The 21,964-nt window shown below is 39.5% G+C and overlaps 1 protein-coding gene across 1 annotated transcript; it reads left to right on the forward strand.

The window, feature by feature from the left end:
- Positions 1–5,717: 5,717 nt before the first annotated feature.
- On the forward strand, positions 5,718–11,945 carry MMP1 (matrix metallopeptidase 1; the record flags this gene model as incomplete). Its single annotated transcript, XM_084250573.1, has 10 exons — positions 5,718–5,816; positions 6,505–6,749; positions 6,837–6,985; positions 7,218–7,343; positions 8,082–8,237; positions 8,369–8,486; positions 9,100–9,233; positions 11,035–11,197; positions 11,559–11,662; positions 11,842–11,945. The coding sequence occupies 10 exons, from the start codon at positions 5,718–5,720 to the stop codon at positions 11,943–11,945; spliced, it is 1,398 nt and encodes a 465-aa protein (XP_084106699.1).
- Positions 11,946–21,964: the final 10,019 nt, after the last annotated feature.

Here is a 21,964-nt window from a genome sequence, read left to right on the forward strand (position 1 = left end):
AGGCATGTCTCAAGGATATGTTCCCTATAAGCATTTTCCAAAGTGTCTAATAATCTATCCACCAGGGAGAATGTTATCAAAAAATTAATAAAATGCTTAAAATAATGAGCAAAGACTAATGGCCATATCCAAACTACTCCTATTCAAAATAACTTTAATCTTTGGAGAGTAAAAGAAATAAAAATCTAAAGATGGACAATAAACTGCTTGAAGACAACTGAGGCTAAGGAGAAATGATATGATCACTTTTAGGTGTGATATGGTATCTCTTTATTTATGGTCTCATTTGCTCATTAATCATCATAAACACTTACTAAACTAAATTGAAGTAGTATCTACAAACTGCAATTTCATAAATTTTGGTGAGCTTGAAAAGGAAGATTCTTTCTGGCCTGAGGGACAGGAGGGTGGCATGGAGACATTATTGTAGACATCATGGAATTAAGGGAACCACGTCCCAGAGTCTCACAACATGTTGTCTCTGTACCTGGAGTGTGTTTGTGTCCTGTCTGGTGATGGGAGCACCATGAAGCCAGCTAGGGGTTGCGCTGGAGTCCAGACCCATGCACAGTAAGTGATTCAGGGTTGATGTGTCACTCATTTCTATCTGGAAGGTAACCATGAAGACTGAAATGCCAGCAGGTGCAGAGTGTCTGATAAGTCTTTGGTTGTCCATGAAGCTACCATGTGGCCATATATAGAGTGTGTATATGGGGTGGGACAAAACTCATGTTACTTCCAAAACTTTAAATTTTAGTTTAATATTTAAATACCTAAAGTTTCTGACTAAAGACCATTTCAAGAGAAAAAATTTGAAAAAAAGTGACACACAAATTGAATTATAGAATTGTAAAAGATGTATTTCCAAGCACAAAAAAAAAAAAAAATAGAAAGCAAGTCTGAGTTCCAAGATTGAATTCAATATGGAAAAATGCAAACATTTGCTTCTTTACACAGAGCAGCCAACATGAAGTGACCAAGAAAACCGTGGGAAAACATGCTTGTTTGGAAAGGGTCAGGAGTCGGCTGATGCAGCCACACTTATGAGAGCCCTCTTAAGCTTTCATTCTCCCAGGGGACAAAGGGTAGTGGGATAATTTCCACAAAATTATGTGTAGGTCAATAAAATGTTAACATGTTTTGAGTTTCTTGGAAACTGCTAACTTCAGGCATTGCTAGGATTTGAGTAGAACTTAATCCCTGTTTAGTCTAGATTTTTTTGTTTTCTTTTTTACTCACCAATAGATCATCCACTAGCACTAGACCAGAGGTTACATGATGCTGTGAATATCTAACTGGAAATCTCATGATTCAGGACCAGGCATCCTGTTTAACCAAAACTTAATTTTAAATTATTTGTTATTTTAGGAATAAATTTAATAAAACACTGTTTGAAATAACCAGTTTCCAATCCATGTCAGCATTCTTGAAGTTGTAATGAAATTTTTAGATCAAGAGCTTTGGACTCAAGCCAAAAGACTGTGGTGTTAGTTCAAGCTCTATCTGCCTTTTTTCCCACTCCTGCCCTCTAATCCAGATGGAGGTGCACTCCCCTGGCCTGAAGGCAGTGTCTCTGATCTTTAGTTTCTTTAATCTGGTAAATGAAGCCCCTAGGCCATGTTTTTGAGCTTCAATCCATTGAACCCTCACTGTTCCTTAGGAATTAGGAACTTGGCTAGAGAAAGGGCGCAGAGGACAAAGTGAAAGTGAAGCACTCACAGCCCTTGTTACCACTTCCATCTCAGCACTTCTGCTTTCATCTGGTTTATATGCAGATTTTCCAAAAGGGATTCTGTTTAAGTAAGGATACAGTATTTTACAAGTATTTGAGAACTCTAAAACTGAAGGATACATAGAGTCTTGCTAGAGTGAACATTTCATGAGATTCTTGCAGGGTGGTATCTTGTGTAATTTCTTGCTCAACCCCAAATGGTCACAATGCTGTTCCCTTGAGTTAAACCCTTATGACCCTCGTTTCCCACGCCCTCATGGAGCTGTGGGGAGCAAACTGTTTGCATTGACCAGATTTCTTGTTAGTCGACCCCTTGGTTTTAAAAACATAGATTGCGCTAAACCTTGATTATGAAGAATACCTTTCATTTCTTCCCCTTGCCTGCACAGAAGTTCCTTCAGTTGCTCATGTTCTCTGCTGTCCATCCCATCTGTCCACAAGAAGGAAACCATTTTATTTTCATGAGAACCTCTATTTCCTCTTACCCTGTGAACTCACAGATGAGGAAGCTGTGGCTAAAAATTTAGGGAGTAAACAAGCTCTTTCAAATCAAGGCAGTATATGTTAAAGGAACATTTAAACACAAAGATGTTGTTAGAATAGAAAAGCAGAAATCAAGAAGGCAAGAGAAAACCTGAGAAAGGAAATGTGGCATTCTAGGGAAGGTGTTGAAGAAGATAAACAAGTGTTTCTTAACTTTAAGTTTCATCTAAACACTTTCAAGGAAGGATCATGGAGCGTGAGTAGAGAAGCTACAGCTTTAGAGCAGTTTTCTCACCAACAGTGGAATGGATACCACCAGTGGCATCCAAGGCACTCTGGACCAGGAATGTGGATTTTTCCATTTGTACAAATTCTTTTCCTGGCCAAGGTTTCAATGGACCTCCCTCCCCAAAATGCCTTCTCACGTGGCCCATGCCATGGAAACAGTGCTGGTCATGGTTCATAGACTCGCTGGGGTAAAAAGGCTTATTAACAAAGGAGGGCCTGAGCATATTCAAGGAAAAGGAGTTCCTTGGATCTTGGACTATCAAAAAGATCCTCTGGCTTGAGACAAATTGACAAAGGCCTCAAAATAGTGCCAAGATGGCAGGTGGGCTTCCAGTGTCCCTTGATCCTGGTGCCTGTGACACCGAACGCCGGTCTCAGTTTCCCTCGGCCAATAAAAGGAAACAGAGTTTGAGGAGAAGGAAAGTAATTTAATTTGTTGACAAACTGAGGAGGGCAGCAGACTCGTTCTGCAACACCACCGTCCTGCTCTTTGGCAGAGGGCAGGGGCATTTATACAAAGGAGTCAAACAAAAGGGAGACGGGCAAGGGTCAGCACGTCCTTTTGATGCAGGCATATGGAGTTTTCAGGTGGGCACCAGCCTGCTTTGTTAACACCTGATATTTAACATCCTTATTATCCTCTTTGGGATATCCTTCTTTTTCCTCAGACTGCAAGAAGACAAACTTGTTAAATGTAACAGATAGGAATGCTTATCTGAGGGGACAGGAAGAGAGACCTGACCTGTTTCACTGCATCAGCTGGGCTCACTGTCATGTACAATGACTATTCGGCAGTACACATGAGCAGAAGGGAAAGAAGCAGGCAGCCAGGAGCAATACTCCTGCTCCCTAAGAGTGCTCCTGCAGGGAGGGTGCCTTAAAGAATCGCCCAATGGCATCCCCCCTATAAGGATTTCACTAGCAAACCAGGACCTTAGAAAAGGCACAAATGCAATCCAACCCCTTTTGAACAGAAAAGAAAGAAAAGTCAATTCAAGCCAGATAGGCTTCTGATTTTTACATTGCTTGCCTCCTCTTACCTTCAGTACACAAATTCCGTTAGGGAAAAAAAAATAGCCCATTAAAATATGATTTTACAAATATGATTGTGAAGTCAGTTTTGAAGGTTTTGGGCTTGGAGAGTGGATTCCTTGGGTTAACTCTGGGAAAAGTTTCACCAGAGCTCCCCTTTTAGCGGGACTGGGGAGTTTGCCAGGTGAGTTTCTCCACAAGGCGGAGAAGTTAATAGTATCCAAAAGGGCATGTTTATTATAAAATGGAGAGAATAATAAAGGACACTTGCATAGACACAAGTGGGCAGAAAGGGCTGCCGCTGAAAGGGAAAGGTTTGCTAAAAAAGGAGGCCTGCATGGTCATAGGTGGGCAGCTTGGGAGGAGAGCTGCCTCTGCTGCTCTGCCGGAAGTCAGTAAAGAGAAGCACTGACATGGTGATTTTTCCCTTTGCTTTGCAAAAGGAAAAGTTTGGCCAAGAGAGACACCTGCATAGTCACAGGTGGGCAGAAGGGCTGCTGCCCCCCACCAGTGCAGAGATTGCACTTACATAGTTATCTTCTCCTTGGGAGGGGTCATTCCTTTGTGGAGTGGTTCATTTTTGTTAATTTTGAATAACTATGCAGAATTTGAAAAGGACCAGAGAGAATCTCTAATGGTCCTCAATCTCCATATCCTCTTTCTTTTGTGGAGGAAGGGGGTTGTCCCTTGTACTGGGTTGATTTGTAAGGACCAGTGATTCTCTACAATGACCCTCGATTTCCATTTCCCCATGTCTGGTCTGCACCTTGTGATACTCTCTGTTCTGATACTTGCTATAGCAGTTGGCACCTAAGGATTTTTCATTTCTAAATCTGGTTTAACGACTATGTTAATCACTTTGACCCCTACCTCCAGCTCCCAGCATTGCCTGAGCCAGGTTTCTGGTTTTGTGGTGCCTCCTTTTCAGTTTTTCTACTCTTAATCTCCATCAATTGCTTATAATGAGACAACACTTTTAAAGTACATTAAAATAAAAATAAATCTAATACAAGAGGTAGCACTAAGGTTTGGCAAAAATTATGATGGAGGTTGGAGGATGAAGGCACCTCAGGAAATTTTGGGCTAGACAGTTCCAGTCTCTTCTGTCACAGTACCTTCTACTAAAACTAATATGTGCAACTTTAAATAGACTCTGTGAAAGTCATCTTAAGGTCCCATCAGATGTGCTTACTAATTTGCTCCCTCCTATAGCAAAGAAGATAGCTAAATAAGATCTTCTGAATGAATGTTTACATAGGTGAGGGAATGTCTATGAAGAATAAACAAATGCTGTCTAGCCTTGGGGAGCAAGATATGCTCACATCAAAGGGAATCAGGAGGATTAAAAATAAGACCCTAGACTCCTACTTGGTCTTTGCCAGGCCCTGCCTCACCTAGTCATTTTGTCAGCCTCTACCTCAACCTCTACCCAGTACAAGGTTTCAAAGAAGGACCCTATTTGTCCCATGATACTGATGGACAGGGTCTGCGTGGAGTAGGGCGTTATCTCATACTCTACTGAAGACAGGGGTCTTCTCAACCAAGACTCTCAAATCCTGGGCCTGGACGAAGATGGCAAAATCATGGTGTTATGGAAATAGTGTTACAGGCAACTAAGTAAAGGCAGAAGGGAATCCTGATGAACTTGGGAGAGCTGCCCCAAGATGAATGCCTGCAGAGTTGAATTTTGGTCAGTACAGATGCTGAACAGCTACAGGTTACACAGTGCCAATGTGTGCCTTCTACCCTGGGGGCAAGGTGGATGCAAAACCCAGAGTACCTCGCAACAGGCAGAATCAAGCAGCAAAGCCCTTTTTAAAAAGGTCACAAAGTACTCTTTTATCCGGGTATATAACAGGCTCTTCTCAAATAGGATATCAATAGAAATGAAATGGAGAAAACAAGTGCTTACCCCAAGGAATGTGTCTCCTTCACACAGGTACTATTTGATATTAATCATAAGATTGCAACACTGAGCAAACCCAAATAATCTGCTCAGAGTCACCCTTTCTTATGATTGCTCAGGCTATTCATTGCTAATCAAGAGGATGTTGTGAAACGTGAGTCAGACAGCCTCTGGCTCTCCAGGAGTACAAAGACTCTGCATATAAAGGAGCTTCCTAGTTGAGTTATTAAAGCAGCTGGCAGGTGATTTCCTTCCGCTGAGAAGAAAGAGAACAGCATGTCCAGCCTTCCTCTGCTGCTGCTGCTCTGGGCCCTGGGCTCTCAGGGCTTCCCAGCAACATCCGACACACAAGAACAAGATATGGAGATGGTCCAGGTAAAAGCTGCCTTATACATGCCAGAAACACAAAAGCCTTTATTTTCACTTTTCTTCTACGGTATAACAGTGATAGTAGTATAAGGGACTTTATTTAAGGGTGGATTTCATACATTAAGAAATTTTTTTCTGAAAATGTATTCAGCCAGTTGTCTCTTTTTCCAACTAGAGGTGAGAGAGAAATCAACAGACAGTGTGCTGATGCGGTTCTACAAAGTGTAATTCCGACTTCAAAGTAATCAATGGCACGGAATATTCAACTCTGAAATTATATTTGAATTAATAGGACAATAAGAACCATAAAATCTAAGCACAGGGGCCTCCTCAGTGGCACAGCGGTTGAGTGCTGGGCTGTGAGGCTGCCCACAACTTTTGCAGCGCTGGTTCTATCCCCGGCTGCCAGCGAGAGTCCCACTTGGCGCTCAGACCCTTCCTGCCACCCGCTGCTCCCCTCAGCATTGTATTTCAGTCAGTTTGCCTGTTCTGCTCCCTATTCTGGCTCTGGTGAATCCACTCACCCTCCTGCGCTTCTGACTGTACCCAGTGCTTGTATAGATAAATAAATCTTTAAAAAAAAAATCTAAACACAAACTTGAGTTGTTCTCTGTTTCAGCTTAAACATTATACTGTCCATTTTTAGATAAATGAGAATGATTTTCCATCCACTATCTCAATAATTTTATCTTAGAAATATCTGGAAAACTACTACAACCTAAAGATTGATGGGATGCAAAAAAAGCAGAGAAGCCATGATCCACTTGCTGAAAAGCTGAAGCAAATGCAGGAATTTTTTGGGCTGAAGGTGACTGGGAAGCCAGATGATGAAACTCTGAAAAAGATGAAGCAGCCCAGATGTGGGGTGTCCGATGTGACCCTCCGCTTTAAACTCACTCCAGGGAACCCTCGATGGGAGCACACACACCTGACCTACAGGTAACCAGGATGAGCACCAGTGTGAGAATGTTTTCCCTCAAAGTCGTAAGAATACAGATCTGATGTGTATTTTTATTTCATTTTAAGGATCGAAAACTACACACCAGATTTGCCAAGAGCAGATGTGGACCACGCCATCGAGAAAGCCTTTCAACTCTGGAGCAAAGTCTCTCCCCTGACTTTCAGAAGGGTCTTTCAGGGTCAGGCAGACATAATGCTCTCCTTTGTGTGGGGAGGTAAGCCCTTCCTGTCACATGAGAATAGTCTCACCTTAACTTCACCTTGCTCCTAAATCTCTTCAGCTTTGCACCTGGAATTCTTTAAGGGGAATGTCAACCTCACAGGTTTAAGGAGGGGCGCTATATCATGTTCTGTGAGTTCTGTTGGTCTCTTAGAAAGCTAATGTTTGTCCTGCTGGGTCAGTCTAAACAGAATCACGAAGGACACTGCTTGAATTGTTTCTTGCAGATCACTATGACAACAATCCTTTTTATGGACCTGATGGAATCCTTGCCCATGCTTTTCAACCAGGCCCAGGAATTGGAGGTGATGTTCATTTTGATGAAGATGAAACATGGACCAGTGATTCCAGAAGTGAGTCAATGAATTTTGCCAATCTCAGTTCCTCCTCTCCTTCATGGTTCATTGTGACACTGGTATATTTAACCGAAAGAAAGCATGTTTAATAGAAGTATGCACATTTCTACTGCTACTGAGAAAATTAATGCTACATCGAGAAACATGTAAGAGAAGGATATTTCTGTTATTAACAATATATTGCCTACAAATAAGCCACTCTCAAATTTCTGTTTAAAAGATGTTGGAACTTGTAATGTTCTATTTGTAGGAATCTCGTAGAGTTTGTTTTTTACTAAAAAGACATACCACAATTTAACACTGGTAGTAACACTATGGAAATTGTAAGACTATGTGGGAATTAAAAGAGAGGAGGTTGTGTTTTCTAAAATTTCTAGCAGTACACCAGTGTCAGATTTGTATGTAGGGGGAAATATATTTATTGAACTCTATTGCTTCTCTGAAATAATATGTCCCATTGACTCACTGATATGATTGACCAATTTGTGTTAGAAACACAGCTGAGTTTTTCCTTTACTCAGTGTCATCATATAGAGTTTAGGCTTGCACCTATTTTTTAACTATTAATAAATGCACTCCTCCAGCCTTCAGAAAAAGTTTTAAAAATATTTCCAAACATTATCAAGGAAATATGAGGATTGCCTTTTGTGGGGTGGTATGTGGTTTTTTAATTAAATGTCTCTGAAAGATGAAAACATTTCAAATAATTGCAAACAACTTTATTGGCCCATTTAGATTACAACTTGTATCGTGTTGCGGCTCATGAATTGGGTCATTCCCTTGGACTCTCTCACTCTACTGATATTGGGGCTTTGATGTACCCCAACTACATCTTCAGTGATGATGTTGAGCTAAATCAGGATGACATCAATGGCATCCAGGCCATATACGGTGAGAATAAGGAAAATCTGGGTCATGGGGTCACTGACACCGCCATTAGCTACAACCTGGAAGGAGCTGTCATTTGTTGTCTATGTAGTTTTCTAATACCAAAACTAATTCCAGATCTTTTTTTTCTTTAGGACCTTCCAAAAATCCTATCCAGCCAAATGTCCCACAAACCCCAAAAGTGTGTGATAACAAGCTCACTTTTGATGCTATAACTACAATTCGGGGAGAAATGATGTTCTTCAAAGACAGGTGAGACCTCAGGTTCTTTGTGTTTTGCATTTGTAAGAATGACAACACTCACCACTCTGGGTCTCTGTGGGCCACCACTGCGCTTGACATGCATTTATCTTACACATATTAATATACCTCACAGTATGGCAGCAATTGCTTGCATTTCCACAAGATGAAAAACAGCAAATTTGGTTCCCCATGCGTATTCTATTTGAGCCCCAGGAAACTATACCATCGAAGGAAAAAAAAAAATCAGTCAATATAATTCCATTTTACAGATCAGTAAAGTAAGGCAGAGAAAAGAGAACTTTTCAGGGCATAAAAATAATCAAAAATCATCTTTTGAAATTATTTTGCTACAGTTTACTATTTCTTTAAGCTCTTGAGATTGTTTATGTCTGATGTTTGTGTATGATTGAAATACAAAGGTGCACTACTGAAATCTGCCTTGACCTGTATTTCCACACAAAATTAAGCAAACGCTATAAACTAAGTCTCCGCCCACCCCCATCTGGGAGAGCCAGATGTTAAATATTTACCAGCACATCACAAGTGCCAGCAATAAGGAACTGGATGTCAACCAGAAATTGTAGTCACTTAGATCAAAATCTTTTCCTTTTTTACAAATCAGATTCTATATGCGTACAAATTCCTACAATCCAGAAGTTGAGTTCAACCTCATTTCTGTTTTCTGGCCACATTTGCCAAAAGGATTTCAAGCTGCTTACGAAGTTGTCTATAGAGATGAAGTCCGGTTTTTCAAAGGTAATGTTTCCATTTCCCTTTCATTTTGGTATGAATTAATTTTTCATCTGTTTTGGGGCTGAGATATGAGAGTCTAACTACTTTCTCTCCATGGGCTTCTGAGAAGCTAACAGTTTCATCTACCAATCAAAAAGAGTCTATCACATTAAGTAAGAATTGCACAGAGCACCTCTGAGTTATTTTAAATAAAAAGTGTAGGGCCTCCCCTGGTGGCGCAGGCTGTTGAGCACAGCGCTATGAAGCTGTCCGCAGCCTTTGCAGCATGGGTTCAATCCCAGCCGGCCGGTGAGGGTCCCACATGGCGCAGCAGACCTCTCTTGTCTCACCTGCTGCTCCTCTCAGCAGTGTATTTCAGTCAGTCTGCCTGCTCTGTTCCCCGCTCTGTCTTTGGTGAATCCTCTCACCTCCCCCGCATCTGGCCTGTACCCCGGTGTTCTTGTATAAATAAATAAATAAATAAATCTAAAAATAAAATTTAAAAAATAAATAAAAATAAATAAAAAGTGTAAGAGTGGATGGAAATAGACATTTTCTGATTTATTTATGAATCAGGACTTAGAAAAGTATTCACTTGTGTATTATAAGTCCTCTCTACACTCCTGGGGTGCACAGGAATAAAATTGAGAGACTTGGTTCAACACCATAAAGAGGATAGAACTTAACATTTGAATCATGTGATTTCTGAGAACCTGTATTAATACAAATGACTCTTCTGAGTGAGGATAGGTCTTCAGTGGGCAGGCTTACTAGGTATAAACATACAGCAGGCTTGCTGTAAACATAGGGTCCTCAGACCAACAGCAATTAGAAATAAAGAATCTCACTTAGTATAATGTCCTTAAGGTCTAACAACATTGTCAGCTCCTATACCACACCTTCTGAACTTTAACAAAGATTTCTAAGCAACTTGTATGTATATGAAAGTGTAAGTCCTGAATTGCCATGAATTGAATGGTAACTTCTTTGATTTTATCATGATGAAATACAAAAAATGATCAGCTTTTAGTTTAGAAGATACTATACCCAACACTAGTATTTCTGCAAAGACATTTGTGGCACAGTCCAAATGTTAAGACATGTGACACAGTCTTATATTCAAGGCAATGAACTGAATGCTCTTTGGCGGGACACAAAACCTTGAAACAGACTTTCTATTTCATGAAATCCCCCATGATTTTAGAAAAACCAAGCTTCAAACTGCTTTTTCAAAAGGGGTTAAAAAAACCCCATTTGTGCCATGAAACCAAATCTGACTTCAAGAAAAATCAGTGGTTTTATATGATGTGGGGCTTACGAGGTATAAACATATAGACTCTGGACACCACATAAAGTCAATTATTTGGAACTGTGTTCTGCAGATGCAATGATTTTTACCTGGGGTTGCAAGCCATTAGAGATGGTGAGTCATTACAACACTCCAGCCGTTAGGATATCATTGGTGTGAACTTCCACAGTCCCTGCACAACCTGGAGGAATGAACTTTATAAGGCTGAGCTTCCAGAAGGAAACTCCTTAGTCATCTGAATATTTAGCTTTGCAAAGATGCCCTTAATCCCATAAACTAACCATTCACAAAGTTTGCCACAGATTAGAATAATCTAGTAAACCTTAAAATGTCTACTGACTTAATCAGTCTAGGGTAGGATACTGGCATCAGTACATTCGAAAAGCTTCCCAGATAAATGAATTGTGCAGCCAGGACACTGCTGCTGCCTATAAGACAAAATGCTGAGCAGGGAATCTGCTTCCTGTCTACCGGCATCCTGGGCAAATGTTTTCATCCCTGTTTCTTAATTGACAGGTAACAAGTACTGGGCAGTTCGGGGGCAGGACGCATTATACGGATACCCCAAGGACATCTACAGCTCCTACGGCTTCCCAAGAAGTGTGAAACACATTGATGCTGCTGTTTCTGAGGAAGAAACTGGAAAAACATACTTCTTTGTTGCTAACCAGTACTGGAGGTAAAGGCCAAATGCAGAAAATATTTCATGTGAAGCCTGTAGTCAATCTAGCTTCCACGTCTAATGATCAGTCATCACTATGCAACACTTACGCTGATAATCAGAGAACACAGGGCTGAATTTGAAAAGGATGTAAAAAGAAGGTACATAGTATCATAGAGTAACTTCAACCAACAGTAACTTACCGGTCATTATAGTGACCTTAACAGGGCAGTGTATGGAGAATTGGAATCCTTGCTGGGGTGCAGAGGGACCCAGCCTCTTACTCTCCCTTATCCACACTCCCCACCCCATTTTCCCATGATCCATAGACTTAACAGTTTAACAAATGATTCTAACACTTTTTTTTTTTTTTAACCAGGTATGATGAATATAAACGCTCCATGGATGCAGGCTATCCCAAAATGATAGTGGAAGACTTTCCTGGAATAGGCAACAAAGTTGATGCTGTCTTCAAGAAAGATGGTAAATGAACATATATGCATTTCCTCTATTTTGTTGCTATAGGAACATCAATGTTTTCATTTGGAAAAACAAGTGCCAAAAATATTTGTTCGTACAAATAACTTGGGTTCTTCAAGAATCCAAGATAAACCTAGAAATCATTTGTATAATGTAGTAAGTCTCTTTTGTTTTATTTCTAGGATTTTTCTATTTCTTTCATGGAACAAGACAATACAAATTTGATCCTAAAACTAAGAGAATTTTGACTCTCCTGAAAACAAACAGCTGGTTCAACTGCAGATAATAATTGACCATCACATAGTGAACAGAAAAATATATTTCAACAGCCCAAGAAAGTGTTTTCTTGAAGAGCCATGCATTCAAATACAATAGTCTTTAAGTATAATATTATTGTATTTCATTCTGCACGCTTTTCACAATTGAGATTGTAATTTGCTATGTACTGCTATAAGTCAGTTCCACAAATGAGGGTGAGGAAATTCATTACTTGTTTAGTCACATGGGCCAGTTTTGCAAAGAGAGAAGCTTCTTTCCAACGTCTAAGTCTCAGACATTAGTCCTGGGAGCAGCCTTAATGATAAACATCTCTTTCAAGAAAAAAGAGACGAGAGATAAGAATCTTCACCTGAGGAAAAGCCTTTCAAGAACATGTAAGCAGCCACTGGTATCATCCTAACATGCAAGGGACAGCTTCTATTACAGAAAATAAAGTGTTTTATCTTTGGAATAAAGCCATCCTTGTCTATGCTCTCTTATAATTTTAGTCTTAAATCTGTTACAGTCTATTGTTACTTCCTGGTTATGAAGTCACAACTTAGAGAGATCAACTCCCATATCTGAAATGGGAAGCAGATAAATATTCAAAATATTCATATGGGAAATTAGGATATAGAAAAAGTTCAAACATTCTCTATTCTCATGGAACTGACATCCCACAGAAAGACAGGGAGGAGGGACCTACTTCCCATGTCCATGTAAGGATTCCCAAACTGCTCCTACAAGAGCAGGGATGGCAGGGTAGAGTTTTTCAAGGGCATATTCATCTTCTTTTCTGAGCCCAGGGGAGAGTTACATTTCTAGCAGTCCAATGAATGGACAGTGGCTTATGACTCATCCTGGCCAATGGGTTGTGTCCAGAGGAGGCCAATATCACTTCCAGATGGAAACACAGACTGCTGGTGTAAATTGTCCCGTGTTCTCCCCTTTGCTGCAGTGACTGTAGTAATCTGATGAAGAGTTTCGAAAAGATATTTGCCTCCCTTCCAAGCTTCAGCATATTTTGCTTCCACAAGAAATGAGCTTTATTGGAAAAGCCACTGAGATGCTAGCTATTGTTAGCGCTATCCAGTTTATCTAAACAAGCATTATCCAGCTGATCCTGACTGATTTGGGAGGATGTTAATGTTAGTAGGAGTCCTGTGGGTGGCTTTCAAGTTCCACAAGTTTGTTTTATAAGGACTTCACAGCATGCTCAATAGTGTCTGTGCAGACTTTCAAAATACATAGAGATTTGAAAATAGTTTGAGATACTGATTTTGAGACAGGCAGTTCTTAAATCAAGAATTTGGAAAGCCCTGAACCTCTCCTTTGGGCAAGTCTTTCTCGCTCATCATTATTTTTAGACCAAAGTGTAATATAAGTAGAGAAAATGGCTCACTCATTGTCACTGTTCATATCACTGAATGATGCCAAAGTTGACAATATCCAGACCAACATGGCAGAGCCCACCCCCATCACTGCTCACCTCAGCCTCAGTCCAGTTCACTAGGATCAGAGGCTGAAACTGGAATTCCTTGGTGGGGAATGTTCTTATGAGAAGAGGAAGACATTTTAAAGCAGGTCTAGAACGTGGTCTCAGACAGAGACAGCCCTGATCTCATGGGCAAGGAGATCAGGAGCAAAAACTGAACCATGGTTGACCCCACCTTGAGGTAAAGGAAGAAGAAAGGCCAAGAATAGCCAGGATGTTCCTGGAGAGAATGAGGAAAAATATCCCACTTCATAAAGCTTAACTATTGATAGAAAAGATGATGTGCCAGTGCAGAAACTGATAACTAATGGAACTATTCAGAACTGTTGGCTCCTTTGCAAACCACTGTTTTCATAAACTATTGTTTCATAGTGTTCTACTGATAGTATATTATTTGAGCTTTTATTATGTTTTGGGTCTGTTTTGTTAGTGTTTTCCTAGGAATTTTTCAACTGTGTCTGCTTCCAAATCAGCTGGTATAAAATTTTTGGAATATGATTTTGTTGTCATTTTATTTTATTTTTAAAGATTTATTTTTATTTATTTATACAAGCACTGGGTACAGTCAGAAGCGCGGGAGGGTGAGAGAATTCACCAGAGCCAGAGCGGGGAGCAGAGCAGGCAGAAGAACCGAAGTACACTGCTGAGGGGAGCAGCGGGCAGCAGGAGAGGTCTGCGCGCCATGTGGGACCCTCCTCCGGTGGCTGGGGAGCAGCCGGGGATCGAACCGGTGCTGCAGAGGCTGTGGGCAGCTTTGCAACCCAGCGCTCAACCGCTGCGCCACCAGGGAGGCCCTTGTTGTCATTTTAATTACTGCTAATGATATTTTCCCTTTTTCTTTCCTAATATTGAATCTTTGTGCTTTCTCCATTAATTTGATAGGATAATGAAAGATATTAAAGAATTTTTTAAAATCTTCTATTAAGAACTACTCTTTGCTTTGTTGATACACTCTCTTGTATTTTGATTTTCTATTTAGTTTCAATCCATATCCTTATTATTGCCCTAAATTTTGTTTTCTTTGAATTCATTGTGATTTTTAGAAGTTTGATCCTTCTCTTATTATAGCCTTTCTTCTTTGCTAATATATGTCTATGCTTACAAATATCCCTTTCTTTTTTTTATAATAAATTTTATTTTTATATTCCCCATACAATTGCAACCCCCTTATTTTGACCCCAATCCCTCCCCTCCTGCCCCCTACCCCCCATAGAGTGTCTCAGGTTCATAGTTTTTTGTTGATTTTGATTTTCACTTTCTTATAGTTATTCATTTTCCTGGTCCCTTATTTAAGTTTTCTAGATTCCTGCTATGGGTGAGACCATCCAGTATTTTTCTTTTTCTTTCTGGCTTATTTTGCTGAGCATGATCCCTTCCAGCGCCATCCATGTTGCTGCAAATTGAATGTGTTTATCTTTTTTGAATGCTGAGTAATATTCCATGGTGTATATGTACCACATCTTCTTGATCCAGTCATCTATTTTTGGGCAGCAAATATCCCTTTCTTCCCAACTTTTGCTCATCCCACAGTGTTGATACATAGTATTTTCATTTTGTTCATTTTTAAGTATTTAAAATTTCCATTTTTAATTTTTTCTTGACTCATAAGTTACTTGGGAGTAATTTTAAATGCCACACTATGTGGGAATTTTTAAAACATGTATTTCTTAGGATCCCATTTTTATGAGAATTAATGAAATAACAAGAAATTACATTAGTAAAAGATTATATAACTCTAAAGTGCTACTATTATCCATTCATTTATCTAACCTGTATTTATCACTTGCAGTATGCTGAGAACCATGCTAAAGGGGCTCTGTTGTAGAAAGGACAGCAGAAATGAAGTCATCAGCTGACTGTCTGATTCACACTAGCAATGAGGAGAGCCAGGGGCCCAGAGGCCCAGAGGCCCAGAGGAAGAGCACCTTACCCATATCCAAGCTCAGCAAAGAAATGTTATCTTATATATGAGTCTTCAAGGACTCTGCTGTGTAGAGAGCAGCTGGGTAAACAGGGAATGGAAAGTTCTTTAAGGCAGAAGGAATTGTGTATACACAAGTAAGAGTGTATCTGGAACTGTTTGGACAAGTAAAAGTCACTCAATTCAGGTGAAGCAAGAAAGATACACAACTGACTAGCATTTTAGAATAGTTAAGCTGACTGTGATGTAAGAAAAGAATTCAGGCCTGGTGTGGGAGGGCATGATGTAATAAAATAAAAGCAGAGAAACTGACAGGATTCCATTACCCAAATTCATTCAAATGTGGGTAGATTCCTAAGAGAGTCAGAAGCACAGACTGGGTTTGGTGATCAATCATAAAGTATCCAAGAGAAAGTGTCCAGTAACCAACTGATTTATTGATGTGAAGCTTGACAGGTATAGGTAAGAAATGTAGATTATGAATTCACCAGCTATTGTAAGAAATAACTGGGACTAACCATTATAATTTATAGTTAATAAATATAAGACTCAGAAAAGGCAGAATATCAGTTATCCACTCATTTATTTGTTCATTTATTCACTCTTTCAAGAAGTATTTATTAATGCCAGCTATGAACTTGGTATTGGGTTAGTGGTTGGAATGAAAACTAAAACTTCCTCCTTGCCATAGCAATGCACTAAAAAATCATATATAAAGCCAAAGGTTTCATTAGAAATTTTGGGTGTTTCTTTTTTCAAGAGATCAGTTCTGGGCTGTCAGAGAAAATGAGGTACGAGTAGGTTATCCAAGAGGCAACCAAACTTATCCAAAGTTACCCTTTGTTTTCTCCCAACTGTAAAGAAAATTGATGCAGCCATTTCTGATAAGGAAAAGAAGAAAACATACTTCTCTCCAGAGGACCAATACTGGAGGTAGGGTACAATAGGAGGAAATTGTATGGAGCCTAATTCAGGAAATTATTTCCTTTCATGAATGAAATCCCCCACCCCTCTAGCTTCCTCTAACTTCAGACTTTCTGATTATGAAGAAGACTGTTTGTAGTTATTCAACTACCCAGATATATAAAGGCTGTCAGGACAGTTGGTCCCTGGGTCATATATCCAAACACCAACAGAGAGAGACCAAACAGAGGTGCAGACAATGGGGCAGATTAGGAAGCCCAGGGATATAGAAAAAGAGTTGACAGGATGTAGACATAAGGTCTATCAGGCAAGTGTGAGAGTAACAAAAGTTTATCATTAGACAAATGACTGAACCAGTTCAGTTGACCTGATTAAAAACAAACAGAAAATCAAACAAACCACAAAAGCATCTCCACGCCTCCTTGCCCTAGTTTTCCAGGCACTTCAGGACTCAGCTCAGGAACCACTTTTCTGAGACACTCTGTTCTCTCAGATGGTCTGCAGACATGCCCTTGTGCTCCCAAAATACTTGTCACACTCTACTGTAACGATTACCTCCAAGTTACCCAAATCAGGCTGCCACTTCCTTGAGTGGCTGCCACATGCCACTCTAACTGACTCAAGGGCACAGTAATTAGCATGATGAGGATGTTCAATAAAGGATGATTAAATTAATGGATAAATGGGTCCCTAAGCCTAGCATGGAAGTAATGTTTGACCTTAGAGTAAAGTATGAGTGGAAGTTGTCAACTCCACAGGTCTGGAGAGGAAGGGCTTTTTAAGAACAGGGAGCCACATGAGCAGTGGCATGGAGGTGTTAGATGACAGGCCATGTGTAGGGTCCTGAGGGAAAAAATTGAGAAAGAAGGGATAATACCAAACACGTTCTATGAAGCCAACATTACACTAATACCAAAACCGAACAAGGACGACACAAAAAAAGAAAACTACAGACCAATCTCCCTAATGAACACTGATGCAAAAATCCTCAATAAAATTTTAGCTGTCAGAATCCAACAATGTATCCATAAGATAATTCACCACGACCAAGTAGGATTCATTCCAGGGACACAAGGATGGTTCAACATCTGAAAATCAATCAACGTTATCCAACACATAAACAAAAAGAAATATAAAAACCATATGATAATATCAATAGATGCCGAGAAAGCTTTCGACAAAGTGCAACACCCATTCATGATAAAAGCCCTTGAAATTCTTGGGATACAAGGAACATACCTCAACATCATAAAGGCCATCTATGACAAGCCAACAGCCAGTATCATTCTCAATGGTGAAAAGCTGAAAGCAATTCCATTAAGATCTGGAACAAGACAAGGATGTCCACTCTCACCACTGCTTTTCAATATAATACTGGAAGTCCTAGCCAGGGCAATAAGACAAGAGAAAGACATCCAAGGAATCCAAATAGGAAAAGAAGAAGTCAAACTATCACTATTTGCAGATGATATGATATTATACATAGAGAACCCCAAAAACTCCACAGAAAAACTAATTCAACTCATCAATCAGTTCAGTAAAGTGGCAGGATACAAAATCAACACGCAAAAGTCAGTAGCCTTCCTATACACAAACAATAAATCTGAAGAAGAAGAAATCAAAAAAACCATCCCTTTTGTTATTGAAACAAAAAAAATCAAATATTTGGGAATAAATCTAACAAAAGAGGTAAAGGACCTATACAAAGAAAACTATAAAACACTGTTAAAAGAAATAGAAGACACAAAGAAATGGAAAGACATCCCCTGCTCATGGATTGGAAGAATAAACATTATTAAAATGGCCATCCTTCCAAAAGCAATATACAGATTCAATGCTATTCCAATCAAAATTTCAATGTCATTCTTCAAAGAAATAGAACAATTATTGATGAAATTCATATGGAATCACAAAAAACCCCAAATAGCCAAAGCTCTCCTGAAAAAAAAAGAAGGGAATGGAGGCATCACACTCCCAGACTTCAAACTATACTACAAAGCCATAATCATCAAAACTGCATGGTATTGGAACAAGAACAGACATACAGACCAATGGAATTGAATAGAAAATCCAGAAATAAACACACAGATTTATGGTCAACTAATCTTTGACAAATGAGCAAAGACTATGCATTGGAGCAAAGAAAGTTTGTTCAATAAATGGTGCTGGGAAAACTGGGTCGCTACATGCAAAAGAATGAAGCTTGACCACTACCTCACACCATACACAAAAATCAACTCAAAATGGATTAAAGAACTAGACATAAGACCTGAAACCATAAAATATATAGAAGGAAATATAGGCGAAACACTACGTGATTTGCACATCAAAGACATCTTTACAGACACATCACCCAAAGCAGTGATAGTGAAGGCAAAGATAAACAGCTGGGACTACATCAAATTAAAGAGCTTCTGCACAGCAAAAGAGACAATAACAAAAACAATGAGAAACCCCACCAACTGGGAGAACATTTTTGCACCCAACACTAATGATAAAGGTCTGATCACAAAAATCTGCAAAGAGCTGATGAGACTCAACAACAACAAAGAAAATAATCTAGTCAAAAAATGGGCAGAAGAGCTAAAAAGAAACTTCTCTGAAGAGGAAATGCAAATGGCCAACAGGCATATGAAAAAATGTTCAACATCACTTGTCATCAGGGAAATGCAAATCAAAACTACCATGAGATACCATCTTACACCAGTGAGAATGGCACATATTAAAAAAAACTAGCAACAACAAATGTTGGCGAGGGTGTGGAGAAAAAGGAACTCTTCTGCACTGTTGGTGGGAGTGCAAACTGGTCCAACCACTGTGGAGAGCTGTGTGGAGATTTCTGGACCTACTAAACATAGAGCTTCCATATGATCCAGCAATTCCACTCCTAGGTATTTACCCAAAGGACACAGAAACATCAATTCCAAAGAACACCTGCACCCCTATGTTTATAGCAGCACTGTTTACAATAGCTAAGCTTTGGAAACAACCCAAATGCCCAAAAATAGATGACTGGATCAAGAAGATGTGGTACATATATACCATGGAATATTACTCAGCATTCAAAAAAGATAAACACATGCAATTTGCAGCAACATGGATGGCGCTGGAAGGGATCATGCTCAGTGAAATAAGCCAAAAAGAAAAAGAAAAATACTGGATGGTCTCACTCATAGCAGGAATCTAGAAAACTTAAATAAGAGACCAGGAAAATGAATAACTATAAGAAAGTGAAAATCAAAATCAACAAAAAACTATGAACCAGAGACACTTTTAGGGGGGCGGGGGCGGGAGGGGAGGGATTGGGGTCAGAATGGGGGGGCTGCAATTGTATGGGGAATATAACAATAAAATTTATTATCTAAAAAAAAATGGGCAGAAGAGCTAAAAAGAAATTTCTCTGAAGAGGAAATGCAAATGACCAACAGGCATATGAAAAAATGTTCAACATCACTTGTAATCAGGGAAATGTAAATCAAAACTACAATAAGATACCATCTCACACCAGTGAGAATGGCACATATTAAAAAAACTAGCAACAACAAATGTTGGCGAGGTTGTGGAGAAAAAGGAACTCTCCTGCACTGTCGGTAGGAGTGCAAACTGGTCCAAACACTATGGAGAGCTGTGTGGAGATTTCTTGATCTACTAAACATAGAGCTTCCATATGATCCAGCAATTCCACTCCTAGGTATTTACCCAAAGGACACAGAAACATCAATTCCAAAGAGCACCTGCATGCCTATGTTTATAGCAGCACTATTTACAATAGCTAAGCTTTGGAAACAACCAAAATGCGCAAAAACAGATGACTGGATCAAGAAGATGTGGTACATATACACCATGGAATATTACTCAGCATTCAAAAAAGATAAACACATGCAATTTGCAGCAACATGGATGGAGCTGAAAGGGATCATGCTCAGCAAAATAAGCCAGAAAGAAAAAGAAAAATACCGGATGGTCTCACTCATAGCAGGAATCTAGAAAACTTAATTAAGGGACCAGGAAAATGCATAACTATAAGAAAGAAAATATCAAAATCAGCAAACAACTATGAACCAGAGACATTCTATGGGGGGTGGGGGGCGGGGAAAGGAGGGCTTGGAGTCAAAATAAGGGGGTTGTAATTGTATGGGGATATAAAAATAAAATTTAAATAAAAAAAGAGAAAAGAACAGGTACTTTCTATGTTTGTTTTGGAGAGAAATGATGAAACATTCTACTTGTCAACTTATAATTAAGAGCATGACATTTTATTCCATAAATGAAGTAACTGAGTTAAATATCTCTATGAAGTTCAAGTCTAACCTCACCTATGTTCTGAAGGGTCAATATACCCTGTACATTTATTTATTCAATTATTCTTTCAATAACTATCCAATCACAGCATCAAATCCATTTCTGAAGCAGACAGGTTGTAAATGTCAAAATAATGTGCTCGGTTTGTTAGACAGCAAACTGCACCACCCTCTGTGATGATGTGTATACTAAATTTTTTCAGCAACTCAGCAGATAAACACTATTTCAGCAAGTGGGTGGGGAAGAGAATGACTTAATCTCCCATAGGTTCAATCAAGGGACATTTTCTGGTTATTTATTGCCACTTAGGAATAAGCCACTTCAAACTTAGTGGCGTAAAATGGCTATCCCCTGGTTCTGTGGATTGACTGTTTACATCTGGACTGTTCTTCAGGCTCTTCAGCCTTTGTCATCAGTGGTTGCTAGAAACACTGCAGCTTCTCAACTCTCGGGCTGGCGCCTGCTGAAAAAGCAGAAACAGCATGGACGGGCCCCTCCCTTCAGCCTTTCCATCTGGGTGGCCTGGGCAGCCTCAGCAAAAAGATCTTGTACATTGCGACTCAGGACTCCAAGAGCAAGTGACCTGAGACTGAAAGTAAAGGTTGCCATTCCCTACATTATTTTTGCCTTATTTTAATGATCCAAGTAATAATAGAACCCACCTAGTTTACAAAAGAGGAAAGGACACACCTCTCAAAGGTCCAAGACAGTGGAATAAAAAAAAATGAGAGTGATTTTTTTATGTGCCACCGAGACACTGAAGGACTCCTACAGACTTGATGCCTACAAGGTTAGTAGGAATCACAGTTCTTGGGAACACGCTACCTGGAGCATGAACCTGGCAAGGAAGAGATGAGTTGATGTCCAGAAGCTAAATTGTAAATGATTATATAAGGCTGTCCCAACAAGATCAGCAGGGTGGGAAATCAGCTAAGCCAAAAATTTGGTTATGAAAGATACATGATTTTAGCACACAATTTATCTATCCTGGAAACATGCCATTTTAGCAATTATTCTTAGAATCATAGTTAACTCATCAGGATAATGATGATGAAGGAGCACATATCATATGGCTATCTCTTAGGCAAGGCTCCCAGATTTACTAAAGAGATGATTCATTGTGTAGTTTACAATGTGATTTTAGCAGAAAATACTTTTTTCTTTGTTTTGTCTCATTATACAGAAGGAACTTCCTCAAGAGTCACAAGTCCTATAAGAGTTGGAAATCCGCTTGAATGATCTCAGCTAGTCCCATGAATCATTTCCTAATTGCTTTCTTTCTAAGAATTAAAGCAACTCAGCATTTCTGGATCTCAGTTTTCCCATCTCTCTCTCCTGTGACAGAATTTGGTTAGGTGGGGTTTTTTTAAAATTAAATTTATTTATTTATATGTATTTTACATCA

The sequence above is a fragment of the Talpa europaea genome (genome assembly GCF_964194135.1).
Source record: "Talpa europaea genome assembly, chromosome: 12".
NCBI lineage: Eukaryota > Metazoa > Chordata > Mammalia > Eulipotyphla > Talpidae > Talpa > Talpa europaea.